Source organism: Acartia tonsa, chromosome 9 (assembly GCF_053477335.1).
Source record: "Acartia tonsa isolate MP-2025a chromosome 9, ASM5347733v1, whole genome shotgun sequence".
NCBI classification, from domain to species: Eukaryota; Metazoa; Arthropoda; class Copepoda; order Calanoida; family Acartiidae; genus Acartia; species Acartia tonsa.
In genome coordinates, this window is record NC_137268.1 from 46,473,786 (window position 1) to 46,497,818 (window position 24,033).

A 24,033-nucleotide genomic window follows, 5' to 3' on the forward strand; every position below is an offset into this window, starting at 1 on the left:
TGGAAAGGAATTAACAGTGAGGACTCTGTAATTATTCAAAGTGGTAGGAAGAACAGAGCTATAGTATATATAGCTACCATCCAAGTACCTAACCCTAATTAAATTGAGTAAACAATTGGCTCAGTAGTTATTAAAATCCTGAGTTTAGACAAAAAAAAACATTCTATTTTATATTTTGCCTATTTTTTCTTCAATAGCAAAATGTACTTTTTTGTGGGTTTAGCTACAAATTAACAATGATCAAGGCGACCAATACAACCTTTAGCAACCATTTTTGCGGCTGTAGCAAATCTCCATCTTTAGGGTATCTACAACAATAAAGTTCAAGAAAAGAGGGGATATGAGCTATACATCTCACAGGGCAGGAACCGTTTCCCGATGTTGTATTGGGTCTTTGAAATGAGCTAATAGTTTCGAAAATATGAACACAGCCGAGTCCCTCCAAAAAAGCAGAAAGCTATATGCTAGCAGGATACCAACCACTTGGGTCAGGTAGTTGTCTGTATTATACATACTTCTATACACATACATTTATTGGTCCAACTACTAGCTTTGGTAAAAATTTGAAATACTTTTAATTGAAAATAAATTATTATTTTAGGAAAAATAATTCATTACTACAAAACATAGAAATTTATTTGATTTTAAAAATATAACAAATACATTATTATAATATAAACATTTTATGAAAAATAAATTCTAAAAAGAGTCAGTCTTTAGATCCTCCTTGAACACCTCCAGAATGAAACTTTATACTTTGATCTCTGAAAAAAATATTAAATATGAAATGCTTCAAAATGTATAATATGACATAATATAAAAAACAAATCTATTTATTGCACAGAAAAAAAAGGAATAAAATATGGATTTAGTTTTGGTTAATCAAAGATTGTTATTTTTTTATTCTTCGGGTATAGTCCCTTTTGTGGCAACGCCTTCTAAGGTGCGTTTCGTCGTATTTTCACAATGGCCTTTGATAGGTTATTTTAGGTTAGGTAAGGTGATTGCCCCGCAGGGTTAGGCAATTGGCTCTGTAGGGTTAGAGCTCCCCGCAGGGGCTAGAAATAAGAGAAAGGCTACTGAGAAAATACGAAGAAACTCCCCTTAAGAGGCGTTGCCACGAAAGGGACTATACCTTTCTTTTCTTTAGTTTCTTGTAGTAATGCCCATTAAAATATAATACTTTAATGTCATAAAACTCAGAGGGGGAGGGGACATTAGGCCATAAATTAAACTGGTACCAAAAGTTTTATAATCACGTTTTCTTTTCATTAGCTCAAAAACATTGGGTATTTTCATTGATTTTGACTGGTTGGTTATTCACTTTATTATAGAACATGAAATCTGGTGTAAGATCCAAGTAATTATACATTCATTTGTATTGTGTACCTGAATTTCATGTAAAGTTGAGGATTAGTTCTGTCGACTCTTTCTGGTGGGTCCAAATCTTCAGGCCGGCTAAATGCAGTAGTGATTCTGAAGAAAAAAAATATCAATGGTTATCCTTATAAGAAGTAACAGGGTGTGCGTCTGTCTGTCTCTGTGTCCGAAGAATCCCGCTAACCAGTTATAGACGCTATAGACGCTGGATGTAAATATACGTATTTCCATAAAAATATACAAAAAATATTAGGAACGATTGCTTTAAGATTTCAAGAGGAACGCCTCTCTTGAACATACCCTCCCTCAATTTACTTGTAGGTACTTTGGGTAACTGAACCTTGAAAAGAAAACTGGAAAAATTGAAAATTCCCAAAAATCTAAATATTGGATAAAAAAGGGTCACCTGGCTCCGGGAGGTGGGGCAGGCCTCCAGGTTGACTTCTGGTAACCTCCAGAAGTTGAAGGACCAGCAGTATCTGAGTTTTGTACCAGTTTGCCTGTCTAAATAAAAACATATTAATTCTCTTTATTCTATATAATACAGATATTTTACTTTACGAGGTTTATATTTTATACAACAAATAATTTCATTAATGTGAAAATCCATCTTTTGTGTAAGTAGAAAAATTTTGTTAGGGGTGTCAATGTGCAGTTCACCCAATGATGATATTCTAAATTTTCTCTTCATTGGATTATAATTAGTGGTTGAAACGTTTGGACACTCAACTTCATGAACCAACAAATCAAAAATCAATAAAAGTCCCAAAGTTGTTTAGCCAACGAATAAGAAAACGTTGAAGACTACGGTAATAAAAGGCCCAATACACCCTCCCTCGTTGCAAATAATACTCTGCATCCCAATAAACATTCGTTTACAAACACAAAAGCTACCTTATTCATATTTGGAGCAAATACAATTTTCTCTCCATGATATCCCAGACCCTTCTTGTCCCTGGGGCGCTGGCCATCTTCCTCTCCATCCAGGGCCTGCGGAATACCTATAATAAAATCAACAAGATTAGTTTTCATGCCAACTAATATTAATATAATGATGAAATAATAAACACATTTTCTCTATGTATGGCTTTGAAAGCTAGTAATATCCACTAGATTAGAAACGGTTCTCAGCCATACTGAAAAATCATGTATCATATGGTATCATAGCCAGTTTTCTACGATATAAAAATGTACAATCATAACAATACAACTGGTTTTAATCTTATATTAGCACATTTTTATAACCGCAGAAAGCTGTTTATAACACGATGCGATAAAAACCTATTTTGAAGTAAAAACTAGCATTAAAATAATGAGTTATTATTATGGTGTTTTTTTTTAAATATAAAACACAAAAAAAGTTGCATCTTTTTGGAGATCTTAATAAAGCAATTAAAGAAGTACTTTCTATAAATATTTTTTCTTAAAAAAAGGAAAAAAAAGTACCTTGTCCTTTACTACCAAGTCCTTTCCCCTCTTTCCATCCAGATTTAGCCATAATTTCACCAGCTACGCCTCTATTGTGGACCTTAATACAGCATTCATTAGATTATATTTTATTTCATTTCAATAAATGCTTAAATCTTTTTTGTTTTTAATCGGTTTCAGAGGTTTTGTGTTCTATACCCCTCCCTCCACCCCTATCCTCAAAATAGTAAGGGAAAACTTTGTAATGGAATGGAAGAGTTGTAATATTTGTGGTTCTCTATGGCATTCCCTAAGGTCTTCTCCTTCACATCAACCTTTGAACAATCCTATAGAACCCAACATGTAGTAATCAGATCTTAATTTAGAATCTGTTGATATGAACCAGCCAGATGATGATACCTGGAGGGATAGACCACCCAAGATTATCTCAACCATAAAGAGGAAACATGCAAGATCAAGGCTTGAAGATTGTTTCCAAACTATGAAGTTAAAGTGGATGCTCCTTCAAAGAAGAAGGCTGCTATTATAATATGTGACTTAATTTATGTTCATTTGCTTGGATCTGTGCCAGTTTAGTGAGCAGTTTATGCATTTAATTAAGTAGCTAAAGGTCCAAAGCTATATTTGAGTGAAAGGTCTTTATTGAGATATTTAAGTGGATTAAAGGCCTATTTTATCCAAACCATTTTATAATTGTACAGATTTTATACACCTATTTTATACTATTTATGTAAGGCCAGATGTGGTCATAACACCTTTTTATATAATTCATGATTATTAATGTTGGCATTTTATTTCCAGATCCTAATAGTAAATGACCTAAAATTAACTTGCACCATTGTAATAAGCAGTTAATTAGAGGTATGTTGTTTATTGATTTAAAAAGATATGTCTTGAATATAAATGTCTTATTATTAATATGAAATTATTGAAAACTTTCTCCCTGGTTGTCTCTGGTCAAGTAAAGAAGGGGAAGCTAAACATATACAAGTTAAATATGAACAATACCTTTCTTTTAGTTAATGAGTAAGAGACGAGCTGACCATTCCCCCAGGAGGCGATACTCTGGCGATGAGATCCCAGATGTGCAGGCAGCCCACCTTGGTGAGGTAGGGAACCGAGATGCCCCTGGGGAAGATGATGAAGTTATCTATGAGGGAGAGAGGAGAGTTGTAGAGAGAAGTGTGGATAGTTCCGCCGACAATGATGATGCTGACAGCGAGGTACAAGTTGTTGATGCGTCTGATGTAGAAGGAGATCTTACTCCTGCTCAGTTGTCAGCTTCTGTTGAGAAAATCAACAAGAAAGTCAACAGACAGACGGCGGAGAAAGGGAGACTGACTGCTGAGAGACAGCGTCTAGAGGCTGAGCTGAGAGTGTTGCCAGGTGTCCTCAGGGAACGGGAGGAAGCTGTCGTGGCGGCTAGAGCTGCCAGAAAGCAGAGGTTTAATGTTGAACGCGGGAAGACTGAGACCTGGTGGAAACGGCGGTGTGAAGTATTAGCACGCCATTATTTTGCCCAGTATAAGGTGGCTGAAACCCTGGGTAAAGATCTGCAGGCTGCTCAGGAGCTTTTGACTGGTCACAAGAACACATTGCTGTTTGGGTTGAGTGACAAGTTTTTCTCCGAGAGGTTCAAGAATCTGCATGAGTGCCGGGAGCGTTTATTGACCTGCCGCACGGAGGAAAGGGGAGTGTGTGACAGTTTGATCCACTTCGAGTTGTTACATGCAGAGGTTAGAACTCTGGCCAACTGTATTGAGTCCCTGCAGGTTCGAATCCTGGAGTTGAAGGTGGCCAGCCTGTCCAAGCGGCGTGATACTGAGTTGAGTGAGGCTCAGAGGCTCAAGTCCAGATTGGATGCTTTGGGTCCATTCCCTAACCCTGATGATACTGGTTCAGACATATTTGAGGTGTCTGTTGATACTTCTGTAGACTCTGAAGAAGATGCTTCTGAAGGGACAGAGTGTGAGGATGAGCATGATTACTCAAGCGATAACCATGGTGGACTAGTCCCTGGTGACCATCCAGATATTCCCTCTACAAGCAGAGGAAGTCCTTAGGCCAAATATTCTGCCTAGGAGCAAAATGTAAGTAGTTTAATCATATAATTATTATTTGTATTGATATAAGCCAATTTGTCTAAATAATGATTATTGTAAAGGATCTGGGAATTAAATTTTGTACTTTGCTACTTATGGATGTTGTCATCCTTGTTTTTGAGAAAATATTTTGAGACCATTTTTAATTTAAAATCTTTATTTAAATTAATAACTATTTTTTGTAGGTTTTAACCTGTAATTCAAGCCACAAATAAGAAACCTAAGAAATAGTAAAAATCTCAAGTCATAAATCAATGCCAAATATATAAAGAAATATTTATGAAACTAAGAGCTTAATTTTGTGCTTATTACCGAGTAAAAAATATGTTTCAGAAGAATAGTGAAAAAGTCAAAATGCGAGTTGACTAGGCCAAAGAAATTTTAAGGCTTCCTTGAAAGGTAAAAATTTATAGACTCGCACAGTTAAAACATTTATGCAAAGACAATCAAAGTGCATGGGCCGCAAAAGAATTAGATCACCCAGCACTTCGCCTTTAGTGGGCTACAAAAGATCCAAGTCACAATCTTATGAAGCTGTCACCAGAAAAGGCAAAGCTACAACAAGATCGGCGAGTTTATCCGCCGATAGACAAACAGTGAGAGTATCTGTTGAAGATACTTTAACAAGTGAGGAAACGTTGTCCTATGACAACACATTAGAACCATTAATCGGTCTAAGAAGTTATATTAGTGACTTAGAAAGATATATAAACAGTGACAAAGTGTTATTTGGTGAACTTACAGATTATAGTTGTGTCACAACCGGTGCAGGGAAGCCATTACTTAGCAGCACCAGAGAGTCCTTGATCGATGAATTTGATGATTGTGACGAGCATATTGAAGATACTACAGCCATCAAAATAATTGTGAATAGTGCATCTGAATCTGAGAGTAGTGAGGTATTTAGCCAAGCCCTTGATGATACTATATTTGTCAGCAGAACCAGCAGTCCCCTTTGTCCAGTAAACGGTCCACCGCCGCCAACCGCCGCAAGCCAGCCGGGACCGCCAACCGCCGCCGCCATTTTGTTGCCGCCGCCTGTTGAACCGAACCCGTTGTGCCCGGCAGCCGCCGCCGCGTTACCGCCGCCGCTGTCTGCCATTGCCGCCGTTTTGGTGTGCCCGCCGACCGCCGACTCTGAACTGCCGCCGCCGCGAGATAACACTGTGCCACCAGTAAAGCCTAGGACAATCTTCACACCCACACCCAGCCCCCGCCCGGCAAGTTCGCAGACAGATAATAGCCTGGATAAAAGTGTTGAGATTGTGTTACCCCCCTCGTCAGAAAATAGCCTGTGGGAACCAGTTGCAGCCACAGACAACGTCATGATGGAAGCTGTTGACACATTTCTGCGGGCTGAGATGGCCTGGGCCGACGACTACGACCAAGTTGACCTATCTCAGGTACCACTCAACGGAATTAATCAGTTGGTGGAGAAAGCCATACAGTATAAAGATGAGTTATCAGAGGCTTACATTAAACTTAGAAAGGCAACACCTGAACAGTTAAGTGAAGTTGGATCCCTGGAAAGTGTGCTGGAGTTAAAAAATAAGTTTGTTAGTTTCAAGAAGCAGGGATGGGCCAAGTCCTCCCAAATGTCTGGAAATGTTCGAACAGAGCAGTCACGCCCGGGCACGGCTACTTCACAGATGTCTGCCGCCACCGAGGAAATAGTTACAGCTAGAGTCACCAGCCGAAAACCAAAGCTGCTGGCCCAAGCAGCTGGGATACAAAATGACCTGACTGAGTTCATTGGACAGAGGCCAGCAAACAATCAGGCGCTAATAGAGTTGGAAAATGACTTGGACACGACAAAAGCTGAGGCCAAGGAATGTATTGAGGGTTTGAAAGAACTTGGAGCTCTGGCAACGACCGTTGGTTTGGCTGACCCCGCCAAGGAGTTGATTGAAGCTGCTGACAGGATCGGAGAACTTAGAACGCAGGCTGTTACAAGTGTTCGTGAGGCTAGGGCTGACCTAGGTATACCAGCTGGCCCCATAAACAGGCATATTGCACTCAGCTTGAAGCCACCAGTATTCAAAGGTGAGTTCAAGGATCAGATAGACTTTTTTACCTTTGAAAAGAGATTCAGAGAATATGTTGAATCAATTGGCATGAGTTCCCATTCAGATAAGCTGTTAAAATTGAGAGCAGAATGCGTTACTGGCGCAGCCAAGGACTCAATTGTTTCGGCCAAGACATACCAAGAGGCAATGGATATTCTTAGAGATCTCTATGCCAAGCCAGAGGTACTTATAGCTGTCAAGTCCCAGGAATTGCTAAATATGGGAAGATGCCCAGACAACATGATAGCCAAGAGGTCATGGTGTATTAATGTAGCAAACAAGTATACATATCTGAGAGAACTTGCTATAGAACACGAGATTGATGACTTCATTCACACTAGTGACCTGCCCCATAAAGTAGTTGAGCTGATGGTCAAACATGATCAAGATAAGTTTGAGAATAAGATAACCAAGTCACATAGAGCTGACCCGTCGCAGAGGATCACCAAGCAAAGGGTTGGCGACAAGATGCTGTCATTTCTGAAGGATATGGTTCAGGATATCAGCTGCAAGTTGGATTACAGGATAGCCAAAGGATTCGGCAACACAGAGGAGATGATGAAAAGTCTGGATTTAGATGGAAAACGAGTTAACAAAGTTCAGAACCAGACAACAAATCAACCAGGTAAACGCCAGTCCTACCATACCAACGAAGCCAGTAATAATATGGAAACCCAGCAGCCAAGTGACAACACATCTGACGCAAAGTCTAAACGCCAGAAACGACGTGAAAGACAGGCTGGTAGCCAATCAGAGAGGGCCGCTAGGCAAGCCATCACACCCGACCTGAATATTAGTGAGCAAACAGTTATGACAAATAAATCAGCCAAGCCCCAACAAGTTAAGTGCTGTCTATGTGAGGGAATGCATGAGTCTATGGTGTACTGTCCAGCTTTCAAGAAAGCTAGAGTTAAAGATAGATGGATTCTCATTCTGAAGACAAAGGCATGTTTCAGGTGCCTCCGTTCCGACGCAAACTTCACCTTGGACAACAGGGAGAACTGGTTTAAGGAACACAAGCCATATTGTTCTGACAGGAATATATGCAAGCACGGGCCATGCCCAACAAAGGACCAGTGGTTCCAGAATCACATACTAGTCTGTGGCCGACATTATAAGCAGAATTCTGAGGATTATTCTGATTTTTTGTCAACGATTGATACCAGTAGGCTACAGGGCTCAAGGAAGTTTTTCTACACTTCCCCGCAGATCCTGAATGTACAGCCCCTAACACACACACAAGATACAGACATGCACCAAGTGAAGCACCTGGCTAAGTCTCCAGTGTATATGTTACAGCTGACACCTGCACCTGACGGGACCCCACTTCTAGTTTTCTACGATTCTGGTTGTATGGAAGCTGCTATTTCAGACCGAGCTATGTCTGTCCTAGAAACCACCTGCGCCAGACCGGGCCCAACCATTCTAGATGTCGCCGGGGGACAGTCGTACCAAATACCATACGGATACGAGAGATTCTACCTGCAAACAGATGGAAACGGCCAAGTGGAAATAGTTGGATTAAGGATGCCAGAAATAACGTCAGAGTTCCCTACCTGGAGATTAAAGGAAGCATGGGAAGACCTCAAGGTAGAGTATATCAAAACTGGAGGCAAATTGGAGGATCTGCCAACCTGTCCTGATGAGATTGGTGGCGCTAGTGTGGATGTTATGTTAGGTATTGAGTATTTGTCACATTTCCCCAAACCTGTATTTGAGCTGGAATCAGGATTAACACTTTTTAAAACAAAGTTCAAATCCTTCAATGGAAACTACGGAATCTTGGGTGGACCACACAGCAGCTGGACAAATACATCAACAAACACACACATAATGAATCCAAGAATGTACTTCACGGATGGGATCAAGTCAATCAATTCACAACACATGGTTGCCAGAACACAGTTAAAATTGGAAACACCCTGTATTTCTGAGGATTTTTTAGCTATGGAGAATCCGAATAATACAATGTATCAGTCAACAGGATGTGAGTTAAATGGTGAATTTGATTGGATGGATGATATAGATACTGTAGAAAATCCCATCGTTATGTACTGCTACCAGGCTGTTGCTAGAGACCTGAAAAGATTTGAGGAAGCGGATAATATTGGAAGCGAGATTACATATAGATGCCCAGGCTGCAGGATATGCTCAGGTTGCAAAAAAGGTGAGCTAATAGAGGCACAAAGCTTAATTGAGGAAGCGGAACAAGCTTTAATTGACACATGCGTCACATTGGACAAAGATCAGAGGAAATTATTCACCAAACTCCCCTTCATTAAAGATCCGGAAGTCAAGCTAACGAATAATAGAAGAATAGCTGAGAAAGTCCTCCAGACGCAAATAAAGCTTATTGAGAAGAATCCTGGAATGAAAGCTGAAGTTGACAAAGCCCACCAGAAGCTACAAAGTAAAGGCTACGTCGTACCTTTAACTAGTCTACCTGAACAAGTCCAGAAAGATGTACTCACAAACCAATATTATATCCCATGGAGAACAGTATTCAAATCAGGTTCATTATCCACCCCCTGCAGGTTAGTTTATGATGCTTCATCCAGGTCACCAGGTGGCGAGTCATTAAATGAAGTGTTGGCGAAGGGAGAAAATAAGTTGGCAAGACTTTTGCATCTGCTTATAAGGTTCAGATATGGATGTGAGGCGTTTTCCAGTGATGTATCAATGGCATATAATCAGATTTGGTTGGAGACTTCAGAATACAAGTATCAGAAATATCTGTGGCGAGAAAATCTGACCGCTGAGGAAGCTACAATTGTGATGGTAATTATAACGATTATATACGGGGTCCGCCCGTCAGGCAATCTAACAATAGCTGGCTTCGCTGAAATTGTCAAACACGCTAGAACCATTGGAGGTAAACTCCTATCTGGAGCACGCGCCTTGGAGGACAGCAGTTACATGGACGATATATTTTCTGCCTTTCCAAGCTTGCGGGAGAGAAATGACGCTGCTGCTAGCTTAGTTGAAGTCTTAAAGTTTGGAAATATGTGTGTGAAGGCTATTACAAGAAGTGGAGAACCACCTCCGGCAGAAGTATCAGTGGATGGTGTCCATGTTGGTCTGGTTGGATATCTATGGGACAGTAGAGCAGACACTATAAAGTTAGACATCAAGCCGTTAACTTTTGGCAAAAGTAAACGAGGCAAACCTGCAGACCCGGTTGACGGAGACATCAGAGAAGCTCTGGAAGGTAAATTCACGAAGCGTGTATTGGCAGGTCGGGTAGCTTCTGTGTACGACCCTTTATGTGCCAGCTGTCCTATTATGTCACAGGTTAAGATTGATATGTCTGAAGTTTGTAAGTTGAAGGTTCAATGGGACGACAAACTGCCGCCGACAATGATGGATACATGGGTCACCAACATCGAAAGAATGCAGCTGTTACACACAATAGAGATACCCAGAGACATTGGTAACAAGTTGGAAGGTAATAACAAGTTTGATATGATAGTCTGTAGCGATGCTTCCCAGTCAATAGCAGCCGCAGTTGTGTATGCCAGATTTGAAGTTTCACCAGGCAAGTACCAATGTAACTTTGTTATTGCTAAAAGTAAAATTGTAACGAAGTCCACCATCCCCAAGAATGAACTTCGAGCAGCTACAATGGCAGCAGCTTTATCACATGTAGTCAGATTGAATCTGGGTCAGTGGATAGGCAGAGAAATATTCGTCACAGATTCTACCATCACTCTATTCTGGATGATACAAGATTCCCGTCCATTGCAAGTTGGTGTGAGAAATGCAGTTCTTGAAATAAGGCGTCATACAAGCATGGAGAACTGGTTTCACATACCTGGAGAGCTGAATCCTGCAGATATACCTACCCGGCCAGTGGAGGTCAAAGATATAGTTGGTGATTCTGAGTGGTTTAGAGGAAAAGAGTGGATGTCCGGACCTGTGGATGAGATGCCGTTAAAATCAGCCGCTGATATAAAGCTGTCAGGTGAGGAGAAGGTTTTAGCCGCTAAAGAAATCAGAAAGAATGACGCTAGAGGTATGGTCCTGCACAATGTCATTAAAACTATATCTGAGAATTATGAAGATAAGAGAGGCATAGTATTGAATAATATTGTAGCCCAGATGGCAGCCAGGTACAAGTTTTCTGATTATCTTATTGATCCAGGTATGATGTCTTGGCCGAAATATTTAAGACACTTGGCTTTGGTAATAAAGTGTCTGAAGATATGGAGACATTAAAAGGACAAGTTCAAAGTGTTGGCGGGTAAACCTATTGTAATGATTGAGCTAGATGATCTACAAGCAGCTGAAAGATACACATTCTTGAAAACAACAGAGGAATTGGTAGAATTCAACGATGTTAAATCTTACAAAGAGCTGGGAAAAATGAAAGATGATGTGTTCACCTACACAGACAGAATTCTAGAGGTAGAAAAAGCTAACAAAGTTGCCGGCGCCATGTTAGACTTGGGCCCCGTTAGTTTTTGTAAACCAGTTGTCGACAGATTCTCACCAGTAGCTTACTCTATAATGATTCATGTGCACGAGGAACTTACCCATCATGCCAGCGCAACTGCAGCTTTACGAAGAAGCAGAGATATTGTTTTCATATTGAGAGGCAAAAGTTTGGCTGAAGAGATTAGAAAATCCTGTGTATATTGTCGAAGATACAAGGCAAAGTTGGAGCAAGCAGTTATGAGTAAGTTACACAGTAACAGGTTGACCCCCGCCCCCCCATTTTATTTTACACAATGTGACCTGTTTGGACCATATACAGCAAGATGCGAACATAGAAGTCATCGAGCAGATGTTAAAATATGGGGAGCAGCGTTTAAGTGTATGACAACCTTAGGAGTGTGGATTGAAGTTATGACAGCTTATGATGCCAGCTCGTTTACCTGCGCCTACAGAAGATTCAGCTACAGATTTGGACATCCAGGTAAAATCCACATTGATAGTGGATCCAATTTGATGAGTGCCTGTGCTAAAATGGAGATTTCTCATGAAGATTTGACCAAAGGAATCAATGGGAGGTATGGTGTCCCAATAGAGTATCATGTTTGTGCAGTGGGATCTCACGAAGGTCAAGGACAGGTGGAGAGGTCAATCAGAGAAATCAAGAAAATTTTCAACGCAGTTTTCAAGCCATTTTCTCTGACCATCATGCAGTACAGTACAGCCTTTTACTTTATCAGTAACGAGTTGAATTCAATTCCAATTTGTTTGGGCAGCAAGTACACAAATTGTGATAATCTGGATCTGATTTCCCCTTCAAGATTACTTTTGGGCAGAAATAACCATAGGTCACCGGTTGGAATAGTTGTGGCAGACTTACCTTCAAAGTGGATGGAGACAATGGAGGGAGTGGCAGAAAACTGGTGGAAAGTTTGGGAGCAAGAGTGGCTGTTAAACTTGGTTCCAAAGTCTAAAAAGTGGGCATCTGGAGAACCGGACTTGGAGGTAGGAAATGTGGTTGTGTTCCTGAAGGAAGGCAAGGAGGCTGATATTGGCCAGACACCATGGAGGATTGGATTTGTCCATGAATTACATTTGTCTCAGGATGGAGTTGTCAGGGAAGCTACATTGGCATACAAGGTTGGAGATGAAAAGGTTTATCGATATACCAAAAGATCTGTCAGAACCTTGGCTGTTATCCATAGAGAGCATGATGTTGAGCTGTTTAGTCAGATTGGTAAAGCCGCCCAAGAAGCAATGGTCCATATTGCTATGAATATGCCACCAAACAGCTGGGAGTTGCCAGGAGAGCCAGCGGGAGAGACTGGGCCAACAAAACTGGCCGTCTTCTGCATCTGTGGGCTAGGGCTCGAACCAGCGCCCCCAGTGGAGGTAAACTTTAATTGAAATTATTAAACATTTAGCAAGTAGTGATAGCTCTAAAATAATTTCAAATTTTAATAGACCCAAAGTTTATATTGTAAAGAAAAGACTAGCATGTAGTGATAGCTAGAGTAATTTATATAAATAACCTTAGGTTAAGTTAAGTTGTAAATCTTTAAAGTTATAAGAATTAGAATAGTTGACTAGTTGTGCAAGACAACTAACTTTTGTTTCAGTTAAATACAATCATAAGCTTGATTGTAGCTCTGGCTTAGGCTTGATTAGCCGCGTTGCCATGAGCAAGGCTCTGGCTTAGGCTTTATTAGCCGTGTTGCCATGAGAAGCTCTGGCTTAGGCTTAAATAGCCGCGTTGCCATGAGAAAGGCTCTGGCTTAGGCTTGATTAGCCGCGTTGCCATGAGAAGTTCTGGCTTAGGCTTAAATAGCCGCGTTGCCATGAGAAAGGCTCTGGCTTAGGCTTGATTAGCCGCGTTGCCATGAGAAGCTCTGGCTTAGGCATAAATAGCCGCGTTGCCATGAGAAAAGCTCTGGTTTAGGCTTAAATAGCCGCGTTGCCATGAGAAAGCTCTGGCTTAGGCTAAATTGCCGCGTTGCCAAATACTATGTTGCCAGTGGTCCAATACCCACAGATTCTTCTTTCCTGGCCGGAGTGTAGTAATCAGATCTTAATTTAGAATCTGTTGATATGAACCAGCCAGATGATGATACCTGGAGGGATAGACCACCCAAGATTATCTCAACCATAAAGAGGAAACATGCAAGATCAAGGCTTGAAGATTGTTTCCAAACTATGAAGTTAAAGTGGATGCTCCTTCAAAGAAGAAGGCTGCTATTATAATATGTGACTTAATTTATGTTCATTTGCTTGGATCTGTGCCAGTTTAGTGAGCAGTTTATGCATTTAATTAAGTAGCTAAAGGTCCAAAGCTATATTTGAGTGAAAGGTCTTTATTGAGATATTTAAGTGGATTAAAGGCCTATTTTATCCAAACCATTTTATAATTGTACAGATTTTATACACCTATTTTATACTATTTATGTAAGGCCAGATGTGGTCATAACACCTTTTTATATAATTCATGATTATTAATGTTGGCATTTTATTTCCAGATCCTAATAGTAAATGACCTAAAATTAACTTGCACCATTGTAATAAGCAGTTAATTAGAGGTATGTTGTTTATTGATTTAAAAAGATATGTCTTGAATATAAATGTCTTATTATTAATATGAAATTATTGAAAACTTTCTCCCTGGTTGTCTCTGGTCAAGTAAAGAAGGGGAAGCTAAACATATACAAGTTAAATATGAACAATACCTTTCTTTTAGTTAATGAGTAAGAGACGAGCTGACCATTCCCCCAGGAGGCGATACTCTGGCGATGAGATCCCAGATGTGCAGGCAGCCCACCTTGGTGAGGTAGGGAACCGAGATGCCCCTGGGGAAGATGATGAAGTTATCTATGAGGGAGAGAGGAGAGTTGTAGAGAGAAGTGTGGATAGTTCCGCCGACAATGATGATGCTGACAGCGAGGTACAAGTTGTTGATGCGTCTGATGTAGAAGGAGATCTTACTCCTGCTCAGTTGTCAGCTTCTGTTGAGAAAATCAACAAGAAAGTCAACAGACAGACGGCGGAGAAAGGGAGACTGACTGCTGAGAGACAGCGTCTAGAGGCTGAGCTGAGAGTGTTGCCAGGTGTCCTCAGGGAACGGGAGGAAGCTGTCGTGGCGGCTAGAGCTGCCAGAAAGCAGAGGTTTAATGTTGAACGCGGGAAGACTGAGACCTGGTGGAAACGGCGGTGTGAAGTATTAGCACGCCATTATTTTGCCCAGTATAAGGTGGCTGAAACCCTGGGTAAAGATCTGCAGGCTGCTCAGGAGCTTTTGACTGGTCACAAGAACACATTGCTGTTTGGGTTGAGTGACAAGTTTTTCTCCGAGAGGTTCAAGAATCTGCATGAGTGCCGGGAGCGTTTATTGACCTGCCGCACGGAGGAAAGGGGAGTGTGTGACAGTTTGATCCACTTCGAGTTGTTACATGCAGAGGTTAGAACTCTGGCCAACTGTATTGAGTCCCTGCAGGTTCGAATCCTGGAGTTGAAGGTGGCCAGCCTGTCCAAGCGGCGTGATACTGAGTTGAGTGAGGCTCAGAGGCTCAAGTCCAGATTGGATGCTTTGGGTCCATTCCCTAACCCTGATGATACTGGTTCAGACATATTTGAGGTGTCTGTTGATACTTCTGTAGACTCTGAAGAAGATGCTTCTGAAGGGACAGAGTGTGAGGATGAGCATGATTACTCAAGCGATAACCATGGTGGACTAGTCCCTGGTGACCATCCAGATATTCCCTCTACAAGCAGAGGAAGTCCTTAGGCCAAATATTCTGCCTAGGAGCAAAATGTAAGTAGTTTAATCATATAATTATTATTTGTATTGATATAAGCCAATTTGTCTAAATAATGATTATTGTAAAGGATCTGGGAATTAAATTTTGTACTTTGCTACTTATGGATGTTGTCATCCTTGTTTTTGAGAAAATATTTTGAGACCATTTTTAATTTAAAATCTTTATTTAAATTAATAACTATTTTTTGTAGGTTTTAACCTGTAATTCAAGCCACAAATAAGAAACCTAAGAAATAGTAAAAATCTCAAGTCATAAATCAATGCCAAATATATAAAGAAATATTTATGAAACTAAGAGCTTAATTTTGTGCTTATTACCGAGTAAAAAATATGTTTCAGAAGAATAGTGAAAAAGTCAAAATGCGAGTTGACTAGGCCAAAGAAATTTTAAGGCTTCCTTGAAAGGTAAAAATTTATAGACTCGCACACAACAGTCACAATAAGACGTAAACAAATCTCAAACACTTCATCACAAAGATATTTGAATATTTGGCGTATTAGATTTTATTCTTCTATTACAGTTGCTGAAATTGGTATACAAATAATTAAAAAGGGACAAAATAGTGAAGACCTATTCCAGTTGTATAGCTTCGAAACCGATGAATATCCGCTGGATTAGAACCGGTTCTCAACCACACTGAAAAATCATAGCATCGTATTATAGACAATTTCCTAGAAATAAGAAAATAAATTAATAAAAGTTTGTTAGCCCCTCGACGTTAAAAAAATGGTTTTTCATTTTAATATCCGAGGAAAGCTGTCTATAATACGATGAGATTAATGACTATTATTATAATAGTTGCAATCCTGTACATACCTCAAACAGCCCAATTTCTTTAGACTTTTTATTGGCCTTATGCTGGAAGCCTGCTCCTGATGGCCGTTTAAATGGCTGTGGCTGGCGTTGTTTATCCTTTTTCTTCTCAAATACTGATTCTTCATGTTTTCCTGAAGTTAAAATATTTTTTTTCGGAGATATTTTATATTTTATACATATTAATCAGCATTCCTTTTGCTAATTTCAGTAAGTTTCTGATGAAGAGAAGGAGGGGACATTGGGCTGATTATTACATTAGTCCCCAAAGTTTTATTGCTTGACCTAACAACTTTGGCGACTTTTAGTTCTTTAAGTTTATTGTCCAAACGTTTAAACCACTAATTGTAATTTACAGAAGGTGTAATTTGTGTATCATCATTGGGGATAAAATCAATTTATCAGCCATTATCTTATTTCATTAGAGTACCCAAACTATTATCCTTTATTTATTACCTGATCTTAAAAAATCTGAGGTGCGCATGTTTAATCTATCTACAGCGTCTTTGTCATGGTTTGTATCCTTTAATTTTCATTTTACTTTACATATAAATGGACATAATAATTACTTGGATGTTGCACCAGATATTCATGTCACATGTGATAATACGAGCTTGCTAAAAAAAACGATTTAAGCCAGGGGATGGTTTCAGGCCTTTGAATAGATAGTCTTTAAATGCTAGGGGTGCATCCGCTGGTGAAAATCCGCACACTAATCTTAGCAAAAAACAAGTGTACAATATATTCTCTGTAATATAAATGGATATATGCGTGGATATATTGACTGGGGAAAATTTGTGTTCAATTTAACTTACTAATGTGGACATATTATTTATTGGTCAGTTTGTTCATCCAGTAGGAGGGAGGAATGGGGTAAAAAGGGTGTATAGGGGTATCGTTGTTTTAGCCAACTGCAAGCATCCATTTATCAGAGTACATGAAATTCTGGTGCACCATCCAAGTAATAATATATCCGATTGTAATATATAAAGTTCCTTTTCATAATAAACCGACATATCCACATCCCAATCATCAGTTGTCTCTTCGTCAAAATCTCCACTCTCTTGACTCTTCCAAAACTAAAAAGAGAACGTTTTAATTATGAAGAGTTTGAAAATTAAATTAAAACAATAGAGGGAGAAAGGGTTAAATAACTGTATGTCCCCACCAAGTGAACCCTATGCCACCTATCAATTGGGCCTTTGAATATCAGGCAATAGCGTCGGAAACACAATAAAGTTTCTAAAAAAGAGCAGAAAGCAATTGGCTAACAGATAAAAAAGGTCCCCATCACTGGATCCAGGTAGTTGTCTAAGTTGTACATCTTTACTTAATACATTTATTGATTGTTATTATGACTGGTGAAAAAATTATTTTATTACTCTTCAGAACTATGAATGTATAAGAAAATAACATTAATTTTCCTTATAAAAATTGTACCTGGACATCTGTATAGAAATTAAGACCACTGCCACCCTTCTCCCAGACCAACTCAATCTCGTCCTCGAATGCTTTCTGTTTGGTGCCAGCCTGTTGCTCCAAATCACCGCCCTCTGCCAGGTAGCTGTTGGAATTAACCTGGAATTTTATGGTGTTTAATAAATTAAGCATTCGGCGGTTTCCCTTAAAGTGTCTGATAAGCACTGAAACACATACCTACCCGTTATTTTGAAAACAAATTGAACATGAGGGTGATAGGTTTATTTCATTAGTTTGCTTATTACTTTAAGGCTGGTTAAGTTAGGTTTAATTGGGTACTGAGTAGCCCCGTGGGGTTGTGCCATTGCAGTTATAGGCCCCGCAGGGTTAAGGATCGCGCATTGGTTAGACATTAATTTCAATTTTTATAAAAAAAATTGTGGGAATGGGTGGAAATTTCCGTCTACTTTTGCGTTGTCCTTTAATAATTTTAGGCTTTTTACCGAGGTATTTTTTCACACATCTGCATAATCATTTATGCTTAGAATGTAATATTTCTAGCTCTTTTAATCAATTTATAAGTTTGTCTACGAATATCTCTGTAAGCTTGTACATAATTAACTTTTTTTCTATCAAATTCATCTCTGGCATAAGATTCTATCTCTACCTGTCTCCCAATAGTTCTATTAGCTTGAACATCATCATGTAATGCTTCATACCTGTCTCCCAATAGTTCTATTAGCTTAAACATCATCATGTAATGTTCCATACCTGTCTACCAATAGTTCTATTAGCTTGAACATCATCATCATCATGTAATGCTTCATACCTGTCTACCAATAGTTCTATTAGCTTGAACATCATCATGTAATGCTTCATACCTGTCTCCCAATAGTTCTATTAGCTTGAACATCATCATGTAATGCTTCATACCTTTCTCCCAATAGTTCTATTAGCTTAAACATCATCATGTAATGCTTCATACCTGTCTACCAATAGTTCTATTAGCTTAAACATCATCATGTAATGCTTCATACCTGTCTCCCAATAGTTCTATTAGCTTGAACATCATCATGTAATACTTCATACCTGTCTACCAATAGTTCTATTAGCTTGAACATCATCATGTAATGCTTCATACCTGTCTACCAATAGTTCTATTAGCTTGAACATCATCATGTAATGCTTCATACCTTTCTCCCAATAGTTCTATTAGCTTAAACATCATCATGTAATGCTTCATACCTGTCTACCAATAGTTCTATTAGCTTGAACATCATCATGTAATGTTCCATACCTGTCTCCCAATAGTTCTATTAGCTTGAACATCATCATGTAATGCTTCATACCTGTCTCCCAATAGTTCTATTAGCTTGAACATCATCATGTAATACTTCATACCTGTCTACCAATAGTTCTATTAGCTTGAACATCATCATGTAATGATTCATACCTGTCTACCAATAGTTCTATTAGCTTGAACATCATCATGTAATGCTTCATACCTGTCTACCAATAGTTCTATTAGCTTGAACATCATCATGTAATGTTCCATACCTGTCTACCAATAGTTCTATTAGCTTGAACATCATCATGTAATGTTCCATACCTGTCTACCAATAGTTCTATTAGCTTGAACATCATCATGTAATGCTTCATACCTGTCTACCATTAGTTCTATTAGCTTGAACATCATCATGTAATGCTTCATACCTGTCTACCAATAGTTCTATTAGCTTGAACATCATCATGTAATGCTTCATACCTGTCTCCCAATAGTTCTATTAGCTTGAACATCATCATGTAGTGCTTCATACCTGTCTACCAATAGTTCTATTAGCTTGAACATCATCATGTAATGCTTCATACCTGTCTACCAATAGTTCTATTAGCTTGAACATCATCATGTAGTGCTTCATACCTGTCTACCAATAGTTCTATTAGCTTGAACATCATCATGTAATGCTTCATGCCTCTCCCATTCCTCACATGTATCGTCGTCATCCTTAAAAACATTAAACAATTTGAGTTTCAACTGAAATAGGTATTAAATGAAGTATTTTTTTCTTCAGTCCATATATATAAAAGGATATAAGAAGTGATTATTGTAAAATTAGATTTTCAATGAAATCCGATATAATGAAAGCGTTTGACTATGTACCATGTCTTAGGAATATTAAGTTTTTTATCTCTGAAGATTATCTATCTCAATAATCCTTATATAAAAGTAACAGGATCTCTATGCCTTTGTACTAAAGGATCTCACTAACAGCTGTATTTATATGGTTCTCCATTACAATGTAGTTTCTCATAGGTCCTGGGAAGGTTTAAAACTAATTGGGGGTTGAGGAGGTCCACCCCCTACAAAAAAAAATCGGGGGGGGGGGGGAAGGGGGTAGTTTTTTTCTTCTTGAAACTAAAGTACCCTTAAAATCCTCTATGGGCGTAGCCGCTATTTTTCAATAATGTATTAGGTAAATTTTAGAATAATAAAAATACCTCTGGATCTGAATTATCTTTGGCATCTTCAACCTGTGGTCCCTTGCTATTCAAATCCTAAACAAACCAATTTAAGGTTAAGTTGATTTGTAACAAAATCTCAAAGGAATTCGATAAAAAATGAAAAATAATTAGAACAAACGTATAATACAATGTTGATCTATGTTTTTTGCATGATTGCATTTATTCCACAAGTTTTACCTGTAATTTTCTTCTATTGTTAGATGTGAGATTTGTAATGATTTTCCCGCGTCTTTCTTCATATTTAAACGGTACAGAGCCATACTTCTTATGGCGGCCTTTTGGAAACTCAAGCTTCAATTTTCCTACAATATTGAACATAAACTATGGTGTGGTCATTTAATAGAATTTAAGAGTAAGGAAGAACCACATTACACCCCTCCCCCCCCCCCCCCACTAGGAACACAAGGCAGAATTTCAGTTTTTTTTGTGATTAATAGGTTGTAACTTAAATCATAAGAAATTTACTTGATAAACCCTAAAATTACCTATTAATTTAGCAGGCAGTCTACAATCCCGGATAGCATCCAAAAAGAATTTTGTTGGGGTACCAACATTACCCCTAGGCATTATGTTGGGTGGCCGCAATTCTGGCATACTTTTCAGGTCCCTGAAATAATTTTCACATAAATGAAAAATTTTTCAGAAAAAAATACCAAACACTGGCTGAATTGTAATAAATTTTCAATAATTCCTTTCACAAGTTTGTTTGACTAATAAAGCAAAGCAAATTTTTAAAAAATTTCGTTTTTATTCTTACATTTTTATGTATTTAGTATGAAGTTTCAACATAAGAATATTAAATTTAAAAAAAATATCTATTGATTAAATAAAAATCGAGCAAGAACGAAAAAAAATTATGTAAAAAGTACCTTTGTTCATCAGAAGTAATTTTTGCCAACAAACATCTGACCACCATTTCACAATCTTCTGAATCAAGCCAGTGTTTACGGTGAAAACTACTTATAAATTCATCTAAACTGTCAGAATGTATTTTAACAAGACAACAACACGTGGTGGTTGTTTCATTTTGGCGGGAACTTTTATCAGCTGATAATTCTTTATCATCTTCCCGCGTTTTGTGCACCCGTGCTGTCACCTGTTGGCTGAATGATGAATGAACATTAGTATTGTTTGAATTTGAAGATGGTTGATTTGTGTTTGATTCATTTTTATTATCTGGCTGTCTTTTTTCAATTCTGTGTCGAAAATGGAAGCATGTAAACTTTTCTTTTTCCACCCAATCTGAGAAGAATCTCCTAAAAGATAAAAAGATTATTTTTTGAATCCTTTGAATGTTTATGAATATTTTGGTATAAATCCTTATAATAAAGTAACAGAATGTCTGTTTGTACCAAAGGATTTCAGTTACGGCTGAACTGATTTAGTTCTCCTTTACAGGGTCCTGGAAAAGTTTATAACTATTTTGGGGGAGGGTACAACCACACTCCCTAGAGAAATCACCCCTGGAAAAATTACCTCCCAGAAAAAAATAAATTCTTCCCCCCCCAAATTTTTTTTCTTTTAAAATCTACATAAAAAATAGAGTTGTTGAATTCAACTCTCCTCTCCTCAATTGCCTCTAGAGGCCTCTAGGGGAGTAGTCACTATTAAATTAATATAAATAGACTGACAACCCTTAACGAAAGTAATATTAGCCTGCGCATTTATTTCTTATAATTTTTCCAATTCTGAAAAGTACCAATCGAGAGCTTGTTAAAGTAACCAATTTGAATAATTTTATATTATGGAAAAGAAACCTATTGAAAATCCATAATAATGTAATAATTTCACAATAAATATGACAATATTAACAATTTTGAATAAGGGGGGGGGGAAGTTTTGACACATTTGCGTAAACAGGGAGTATAGGCTTTATCTTTGGACTGAGAGGATAGGTTATTAGGGATAAAATCATTCTTATATGATGAATTTTCCCAAGTTTAAGATTTTTTGGATAGGCCTCCAGGTTCCGGAGCTCCAGGCCTCCAGGTCCTCTCTGTACAGGTAAAAATTTAAAAAATAATTTTTTTTTTGAAGAGTTAGAAGTCAACCTATGAAACAAAATATGCATATTTTTGAATGTTATTCACATATTTAAAGAAAAAAACGCATATTTTGTTTCATAAGTTGACTTCTAACTCTTCAAAAAAAAATTTTTTTTTTCATTTTTACCTGTACAGAGAGGACCTGGAGGCCTGGAGCTCCGGAACCTGGAGGCCTATCCAAAAAATCTTAAAACTTGGGAAAATTCATCATATAAGAATGATTTTATCCCTAATAACCCATACTCTCAGTCCAAAGATAAAGCCTATACTCCCTGTTTACGCAAATGTGTCAAAACTTCCCCCCCCCCTTGGTAATCATAGACATAATGCGCCATAGACACACAAAAGAGATACAGGGGAAAATATACTTTAAAAATTGTATAAAATAAAAAAATATACTCATATTATACCTATATAAATTAAAAAATTTTGTATCTATGTGTATCTTTTTTACCTATTTTTAAAAAAAAAATTAAGGAAAATTCAGAAATTGAATAAAAGTACTTAATAATTTTAATATTATTGGATCAGTTAAAGGTACACCATAAATATTGAAACATCTAACAATGAACTTGCTGCTATTTATGGTCAAAATAGGTAAAGAATATTAGAGGAGTACAATATATAATTGTTTACATTTTAATAATGACTTTTTTTTGTTTTAATAGGTAATAAAAAATGCTCATAAAACCTAAATACATTTTACATTTTTAAAAATGTAAATCTAATCAAGTGATTTTTAAGGATTGTTACCACTTTACACAACCAGCAATGAAGAGTACAAGTTCAAACCTATATCTTTGAGAACTTTAGTTACAGTGTTTTTTTGGATTTTACCACCTGTAGGAGGCTGGATCTTCTTAACATTTATGACTTTTATCAATCTTAAGGTATTTTTACCTACTAACATTTGTTCAGGGTTTCAGAAAATATAAATTAAACTTGATCAATTTGAAACTAATTTACAATCTAATTAGGTATAACTTTAAAGTAATTTTTTCTCTATTTTATCAAATTATGTTAAATTCTAGGATGCATCAACAAATACAAGAATAGATATAATTTTCATTCTGATTGAAGTAACATTTTTCCTTGGATACAATTTTCTACCACCTCTACTGAGTGCTAAAGCAATTGAAACATCTGGAATCAAACTTGATCTATCTTTGAAGCTGCTAAGACTGAAATTTCCAATGGCACTTAATGTTGTAATTCATATTGGAGGAAATGTGTTCTTGCTCATTGATAATATTCACAAACAAGAACATATTGTAATTATAACATTAAGTGTATTTAATATGGCTATGACAAGTGTAAGGGTTTTATTAGGAAAATAATCTGAATAAGTAATTTAATAACAAATCAAACTTTTTAACACAAATTGAGAAGCATTAAAAAATTAAACTTTTAAAGTACAATGGAAATAAATAAATTAGAATAAAGGTTAGAAAGAGAAATATTGCCATATCTGCGTAAAGTGAGAGGTTAAGAGACATTTGACACATTTTTGAACTCTTTAATTTCAGTTTTTAGTCCATAGAGTTAAAATAAACATAGAAAGAAATATGAAAATCTCTGAGTATTACCAGAACCTGAAGTCTAAACTAAATATAAACTTTCTACTCAGTCCTTAAACAGAGCCTTTAATCACTGTTTACACAAATGTGTCAAAAGTTCTCTTCCCTTTTGATTTAAACCAAACAATGTTAATTGTATAAAGGCCTCTGGTAAATTATTCTTTCAAAAATAAGTTACTTATCTTATACATTGTTAGGCCCCATGACTATCAATTCGATTGCAGTTAAATTCTTGGGAGAATCAAGCAATCTTCACAATGAAAGCATGATGTCAGGATAGAATCTTATAAATCATTAATTTTTAACATAAAATATTTTTGCTTTGACAGACTGTTAAGGAGGAAAAAGCAATGATTTTATTTAATGGCTAGCTATACCTTATTACTTGTATGTACACAGAAAATTAGATTTTCATCCCTACCTACTAAACTTCCTTTCAG

At 37.6% G+C, this 24,033-nt stretch overlaps 3 protein-coding genes across 3 annotated transcripts in view; 2 read left to right on the plus strand and 1 right to left on the minus strand.

Annotated features, from left to right (window-relative positions):
- Nucleotides 1-618: 618 nt before the first annotated feature.
- Nucleotides 619-24,033, minus strand: part of LOC145329071 (G patch domain-containing protein 3-like) — a 45,788-nt gene continuing 22,373 nt past the window's right edge. The window contains exons 3-16 of the mRNA XM_080173091.1: nt 20,841-21,227; nt 20,457-20,578; nt 20,149-20,273; nt 19,948-20,004; nt 19,370-19,453; nt 17,470-17,607; nt 17,023-17,108; nt 16,486-16,550; nt 16,033-16,163; nt 2,827-2,908; nt 2,275-2,381; nt 1,787-1,884; nt 1,390-1,476; nt 619-764 (exon numbers count right to left, since the gene is read on the minus strand). Of these exons, the coding sequence (XP_080029217.1) occupies nt 710-764; nt 1,390-1,476; nt 1,787-1,884; nt 2,275-2,381; nt 2,827-2,908; nt 16,033-16,163; nt 16,486-16,550; nt 17,023-17,108; nt 17,470-17,607; nt 19,370-19,453; nt 19,948-20,004; nt 20,149-20,273; nt 20,457-20,578; nt 20,841-21,227 (1,624 nt within the window). The 3' untranslated portion in view covers nt 619-709. The remainder of the gene's footprint in view (nt 765-1,389; nt 1,477-1,786; nt 1,885-2,274; nt 2,382-2,826; nt 2,909-16,032; nt 16,164-16,485; nt 16,551-17,022; nt 17,109-17,469; nt 17,608-19,369; nt 19,454-19,947; nt 20,005-20,148; nt 20,274-20,456; nt 20,579-20,840; nt 21,228-24,033) is intronic.
- On the plus strand, nt 3,147-4,871 carry LOC145328359 (uncharacterized). The gene is made up of 2 exons (XM_080171986.1): nt 3,147-3,669; nt 3,828-4,871. Exon 2 carries the CDS (start codon nt 3,831-3,833, stop codon nt 4,869-4,871), a length of 1,041 nt encoding a protein of 346 aa, XP_080028112.1. The 5' UTR covers nt 3,147-3,669; nt 3,828-3,830.
- On the plus strand, nt 4,797-9,939 carry LOC145328360 (uncharacterized). The gene is made up of 3 exons (XM_080171987.1): nt 4,797-4,898; nt 5,096-9,754; nt 9,922-9,939. Exons 2-3 carry the CDS (start codon nt 5,345-5,347, stop codon nt 9,937-9,939), a joined length of 4,428 nt encoding a protein of 1,475 aa, XP_080028113.1. The 5' UTR covers nt 4,797-4,898; nt 5,096-5,344.

Coding starts and splice junctions, on each gene's coding strand:
- LOC145328359 (XM_080171986.1), top strand. CDS start 3,831: ATGAGTAAGAGACGAGCTGACCATTCCCCCAGGAGGCGATACTCTGGC.
- LOC145328360 (XM_080171987.1), top strand. CDS start 5,345: ATGCAAAGACAATCAAAGTGCATGGGCCGCAAAAGAATTAGATCACCC.